Source organism: Orycteropus afer, unplaced genomic scaffold (assembly GCF_000298275.1).
Source record: "Orycteropus afer afer isolate SDZICR_OR568_19922 unplaced genomic scaffold, OryAfe1.0 scaffold00065, whole genome shotgun sequence".
Lineage (NCBI taxonomy): Eukaryota > Metazoa > Chordata > Mammalia > Tubulidentata > Orycteropodidae > Orycteropus > Orycteropus afer.
The window spans coordinates 348,959-355,972 of record NW_006921652.1 but is presented as its reverse complement, the minus strand read 5'-3'; the positions used below and the strand labels follow the sequence as shown (position 1 = coordinate 355,972).

At 35.6% G+C, this 7,014-nt stretch overlaps 1 protein-coding gene across 1 annotated transcript in view; it reads left to right on the top strand.

Annotated features, from left to right (window-relative positions):
• The window catches only part of RAB1A (RAB1A, member RAS oncogene family), a 21,958-nt gene that overhangs the window by 1,061 nt on the left and 13,883 nt on the right, over positions 1-7,014 (top strand). The window contains exon 2 of the mRNA XM_042780843.1: positions 2,143-2,215. Coding sequence (XP_042636777.1) covers positions 2,143-2,215 — 73 coding nt within the window. The remainder of the gene's footprint in view (positions 1-2,142; positions 2,216-7,014) is intronic.

Here is a 7,014-nt window from a genome sequence, read left to right as displayed (position 1 = left end):
ACAATGCTTGATTCTGGGTACTGTGATGGCTAAGTCAGTTTTCATACCCATAGAGAGTTAGGTCAGACATAAAAAGGGGGGTGGGGTAGAAAACCTCCGGACTTCTCAGGGTTAGAAAACATAAAGTGTCAAATTAGAAATGTAAAAAAAAACTAGAAGTTTTGAATTTGAAGCAGTGGATGTTGTTGTTGTTGTGATTTGCCATCGAGTCACACCCAAGTCATAGTGACCCCTCCTTGGGTTTCCAAGGCAGTATCAGTATGGAAGTAGAATGCCCAGCCTTCCTTCCAAGGAGTGCCTGGTGGTAGGACTTACAAAATCAATCAAATCTAGGAAATGATTAAAATGATAAATCTATGAATTTCTAAGCTATTTAAGAGTCCAAGATACCAAGTGGATGAATGCTTGAAGGCTTTAAATACATAAATTCTGTAAGACTGAATTTAAGTCTTAGAGTCCTTTAAGTCAAAATTATGTTGTAGGTTAACAATTTAATGATCCAAAGAGAAGCTTAATAATTCTTAGGAAATAAAGGATTAAGTACGTTTAACATTTTAGCACTTGCTGGTTTTCCACTGTTTGTTTCTTTACTTATTGTTAGTTCTTTGTGCCAAATTTCTGTCCTTGTCCACTCTAATTTTAGATTTCTGTATTTCTCTCACCAATATTTTCCCTGTCCTGTATAACAGTTTAGAAAATTATAGAAAAATCTAAGCCTTCTCATATCTGAATTTTCTTGAACATTCAATGTATTAATAGTCTGTAAATAAGCTGCTATATATAGTAACAGGTAACCTAAGATGTCCTAGTGTAACATGCTATTGATTACACTATCCAGATGTATGTATTTGCTGAGGGAGGAAGATTGTGTTTGATTTTGTTTGCCTTTCTCTGTATCACTGTTGTCAATGTTAGTGAAGCTGATGGCAAATTTAGGAGAGAGCAAAATAGTCTACTTTTTGCAACAGTGCTCAACTTACTTAAATGGCTTTGAACCTTAAATGATCAGAAACTCATAAATTAGTGTTACGAAATCATTTAGTACTATATGTGCAAAACTTACAAAGAATGTGGTAGTTGAAAAAGTTTATTATTTGATTATTAATTTGTTGAAATCAAAATATGACTTGTAACAATCATATCAGTAAAGTCATTCAGCCAACTCGACTGCCTAATTGATATAAATTGTTCTATAAAAAATCCCAAAAAAACTCATTGCTGTCGAGTCGATCCCCAGACGATCCCGAGTCATAGCGTCCCACCCTTGGGTTTCCAAGGCGATATCTCTATGGAAGTAAATTGCCCATCCTTCCTTCTGAGGAGTGGCTGGTGGGTTTGAACTGCCAGCTTTCTGATTAGCAGTCAAGTGCTTTAGGCACTACACCACCAGAGCACCCAAATTGTTCTATAAACCAAACCAAACTCACTGCTGTTGAGTCACATCCAACTCATAGCGACCCCTCCTTGGGTTTCCGAGGCATAATTACGTACTAAGACGATTGTCTACAATCACAGTTTTTTTCACAACAGATTCTCAAACTGGAAAAGATGTTAGTTATTTTCTTCATCCTACACTTCAGTCCTGCCTCCTGATTTACTTGTTTAAAAGCTTTTTTATTTCCTTTTGTGACCTTTATTTTGCTGCTGACATCAGACACTTTGGACTTCTTATTCTTTTCCTCACACATAATTAGAGATAGCAGGTGTACTGTGATAACTTGGTAAAATACAAAAAATAGGTTTTAAGCATTATATAAACCACACCCACTGCTGTGGAGTAGGATCCGACTCATAGGGACCCCTCCTTGGGTTCCAAGGTGGTATCAGTACCGAAGTAGATTGCCCAGCCTACCTTCCAAGGAGCGGCTGGTGGGTTGGAACTGCCAGCCTTCTGATAAGTAGTCACATGCCTTAGGCACTACGCCACCAGAGCTCCCTAAGCATTGTATATGCCTGTGTAAACCTAGGTAACAATTGATGAATATTCACAAAGATAATCACTATTAAAAGAGCTTCTATTGGTTGCAGTTTTGTTAATCTTTGACAGAGTGAGCTGTTATTCTTGGCTACAAATTGTTGTAGAACTTGCAATTAAGTCTGCTTTTATTAATGTGATTTTCTTTCTTTTTTTCCTCTTTACAGTGATTATTTATTCAAGTTACTTCTGATTGGTGACTCTGGGGTTGGAAAGTCTTGCCTCCTCCTTAGGTTTGCAGTAAGTTGAAATTGAAATGCCTTTAAAGAAATTAATGATATGTGTATTTTTTAGGTAGATAAATTAAATAGTTTTGTTCAGAATAAATTTAGTCTTAGAGAATTTATATATTTAAAGCCTTCAACCATTCATCCACTTGGTATCTTGGGCTCTTAAATAGAAGAAATCCTGTTACTCTTAAAAGAAATCAAGCTTTCCAAGATTGAAAACTTTAGCAAAATGTGCTTATAGTCTGAGTATCTGATATTCTTGGTAAAGGTCAAGTGGTGGTTCATTCCAACATAAGTAAAGTGGTAAGGGGAAAGTGATTGGCTTGTACTGAAAGTAACTTGATGAAAATAAAACCTCAAAATTTGAGTAGAATGTAAAGAAAAGACAGGGCCTGGTACAAACTTGGTTTGACAGTGGCACAGTATCCTATGTATGAAACTTACCAAGAAATGACTTTTAGCCAATGAGTAGAACCTATAATCTCCTTTCCAGTCCAGATCAACTGCCTTCAAATTTAGTATATTTCTCTTGTACTGCCCAGATCAGTAGTTCTCAGAGAATGGAAATCCATGGGGTTTCCTGACCTCTCTCAGGGGATCTGTGAGGTCAAAACTATTAAGATAACAGTATTTACAAAGTAAATGTTTTAGTAATAATACAAAGACAAAAGACATTTGCCTTTTTTACTCTGTTGAATTTACTCTGATGGTGCCAAAGCAGTGGCGGCTAAAACTGCTGCTGTGCCTTAGCACACACATCAGGGCAGTGCTAAACCCCAAACTGTTGCTGTATTCTTCAGTACCATGCATTCATGGGGAAAAAAAGTCACTTGGCTTAAGAATGCCCTTGATGAAACAGTAAAAATTATTAATTTTATTAAGTCTTGGTCTGTGGATGCTCTGTTTTAATACCCTGTGTGAGGAAATGGAAAATACACATAAAGCATTTTTAGTGCATACAAAATAATTATGAAAATATTTTGAGGAATAGCTATTCAAGAGCACTTAATTGTGCTCATGAGGAACCTGTACATAGACCAAGAATCTGTCCTTAGAGCAAGGGGATGGTACGTGGTTAAAAATCAGGAAAAGTGTGTGTCAGGGCTATAGATTTTTTTTTTTTTTAACAAATTTATTCAATCTGTATGCTGAGCAAATAATCTGAGGAGCTGGACTGTATGAAGAAGAACATGGCATTAGGAATGGAGGAAGATTCATTAACATGCAGTATGGTGATGATAGAACTTAGTTTGCTGAAAGTAAAGAGGACTTGAAGCATTTACTGAAGAAGATCAAATCCTTCAGTTTGGATTACACTTCAACATAAAACAATCTTCCCAATAGGATCAATGAACATCATGATAAATGGAGAAAAGATTGAAGTTGTCAAAGATTTCCTTTTCCTTAAACAGTGAATGCCCATGGAAGCAGCAGTTAAGAAATCAAATGATGGTATTGCATTGGACCAGTATGCTGCAAGAGACCTCTTTAAAAGTGTTTCAAAGCAAAGATGTTATTTTGAGGGTAAGGTACACCTGACCCAAGTCATGGTATTTTCTCAGTCGCCTCATATGTATGTGAAAGCCGGACAGTGAATAAGGAAGACCAAAGAAGAATTGATACATTTGAATTAGGGTGTTGATGAAGAATATTGAATATACCACGGACTGCTAGGAGAACAAAATCTATCTTGGAAGAAGTATAGTCGGAATGCTTCTTACAAAGGAGGATGCAGGACTTTGTTTCACATACACTAGACATGTTATCAGGAGAGGCCAGTCCCTAGAGAAGGACATCATGCTTGGTAAAGTAAGAGGGTCAGCAAAAAAGAGGAAGACCCTCAGTGAGATGGACTGACACAGTAGCTGCGACTATGAGCACAAACAGCAGTGATTGTGAAGTTGTTGCAGGACTGGGCAGTGTTTTGTTTTATTATGCACGAGGTCACTATGAGATGGGGCTGATAAGACGCCACCTAACAACAACAACTAGACCGTGTTAGTTGTTTTGAGGAAACGAAAAGCTCTTACGCAGTTATTTGATTTGCAAGCTGAACTGGCTATGTTTTTTTCCCCCACAAAATACTGATTTTTTACTTGAAAAAACAACTGACAGGCAAACTATAGTTAGTGGGATTGGGTATAGTCAGATTTTTTTTCAACTGAAATAGGTGGGACTGTCAAGGAAATAGTTGACATTTGTTGCCTATAATAAAATTTAAGCTTTCAGAGAAAAATTATAATTTTAGAAAACTTACAATTCATCTTTGTGAGCTTGACATCTTCCCAGATATTTATGTAACTTTTCTGGTAGAATGAGTGGTGATATTAATGAATGTGTGTGATTTTTTAAATATCATATAATGAAATATTTTATTGGAATACTTGCATAATTTAGTAAATAGTTTTTCAAATGACAAATTCATCTCGTTAAAATTGTAACTAAAAAAATCCATTCAAAATGCAACATTTTAATGTAAGTGGATTAAAAACAGAGTTGCTGTCAAGTCGATTCCAATTCATAGTGACCTTATGTGATAGAGTAGAACTGCCCATGGGGTTTCCAAGGCTGCAGATCTTTACAGACACATACTACCACATTTTTCTCCCTTGGGGCAGTTGATGGTTTCAAACTGCCAGCCTTTCTGTTAGCAGCTGAGCGCTTAACCACTGTATCACCAGGGCTCCTTGTAAATGGATCACCATAAACCATTTGGCCAGAAAAAAATTATTTACATAAATAATGTCATTTTACTTTGCTATTGCATCAAAGATTGTGAAGTAACAAGCTTTCGTTAAGAGATGGATGATTGAATGTCAGATGAGATAGACATCGTGAGGACTTCAATTCTGAGACCATGCATAGAATATGAAAGTACTGCTACTTTGGCAGGATTGATACGGGATTGTTGTTGTTACGTGCCATCAAGTCGGACCCGACCCATAGCGACCCCTCCTTGGGTTTCGGAGGCAGTATCACTATGGAAGTAGATTGCCCCATCTTCCTTCCAAGGAGTGGCTGGTGGGTTGGAACTGCCAGCCTTCTGGTTAGCAGTCAAGTGCCTTAGGCACTATGCTACCAGAGCTCCTGATTCGGGGTTAGAGAGGTTGAATTTCTAAAGATACTAATGATGCATCTTTAATAATTGTTATAATCTGCTTGCATATGGTGATAAAGAAATTGTATGACACAAAATAATTTTAAAGTGAAATGGTATTTGCATGGATCAGACTCATGTTTTTAGGATCTTAGTGGGTTAGTTAGAAAAGGTTTAAAATTTTTTTTGTGAAGATAAAATTAGGTGCTTTATAGAATTTCTAGGTTGTAAAATCATACAGAATTGTCATAATGGTTTTTAATTTTTTTTAGTGTCTTCATACTAATATGGAGAGTTAGATTTTACTGTTTTTCTTTTTTTCAAATGAACTTTTCCAAAAAATATTTTGTATTTGTTAACTGTGGTGACTTTTTGTTGTTGATGTTATTTGCCTAGCTGTCTACATGTGGAGTATTAGGCTGAAGTGGTGAAATTATTTACTGTTGAAATTGTTCCAAAGATAATTTGAGGTGGTAGGTAGAAGGAAACAGGCTGTAAACATCCTTATTGTTATTATTATGATTATTATTATTTAAATAATAAAAGTAATTGAGATTTGAGTAGATAGAAGTTGGGGAGAAAAATTAAGTTAGATATCATAGATACTCAGTTAATATTTGAGGGAAAAAGTAAGTTTGAGTCTTCCTAATGACTCTTCACCAAAATGAATTTCATTCTATGTTAGAGTTAAAAAAGAAACCACAGAAAAGTATTTGAATAAGTCATATGCAATGCTTTGATCTTGGTGTGTAAAAACATTTTCTAAAATAAAAATCAGGAAAGGATTATAAAACTTAATTTTATTAAAATTAATTTGTAAACATTAAAATGCCAGAAACAAGTAACACTGGAAAATAAAAATACTATGTGAAATGATTAATATTCTTAATATATAAGGTATACTTAACACATCAGTAAGAAAAGGATGCCTGTCCTAATGGAATTAAAGGCAAAGACATGAGGCCGTTCGCAAAAGAAAGAAAAATTGCCAATAAACATGAAAAAGATGTTCAACTTTATTTGTAATTAAAGGATTTTAAATTAAAACTAGGTATCATTTCTCATCAAATTGGCAAAGATTAAAATTAAGAAGAATTCTGATATTAAATCAGCAATTCCAGATATGTGGGAAGGCTCTGGCACCTCCTGATGATTCTGTTACACCTTAAAGTGTTTGTGATTCAAAGGACATCTGTTTGGGATACCCATTTCAGTACTGTCTACACAGTAGAATCTCTTGGGAAATTTTTAAAAATACTAATGCTCAGACTCTGTTCTCCCAAGTAGTGACAAATGTGGCAAAAGCTATAACTATAAAAGAAATGCACGATAAGCTATAAGAGTACAGAGGAAAGAAATTAACTCTTGGCTGAGGAGTTGCAGAGTAGTTCACAATTGAATGAATGAAAATTGCCATGCTCATCCAGGGGCTTGGGGGCATGCAGGAAGAGGTACTGAGAATTTTGAACAGAAGGGATAGCTTATACAGTGGCTCAGAAGCTTTGGGTGTCCAGGGTTGTTCAGAGATCCACAAGAATTTAGTGTTTCTAAGTAAGCACCCAGCATGTAAAAAATAGTAAGTTTTTAATATTTCCATTTTGTTCTCTGTCTACATTGTAGAATACCTGATACTTAATAGGTACTCAATTAAAAGAAAAATAAATAAATACCTAGTTGTTGTTGTTGTTGTTATGTGCCGTCGAGTCGGCCCC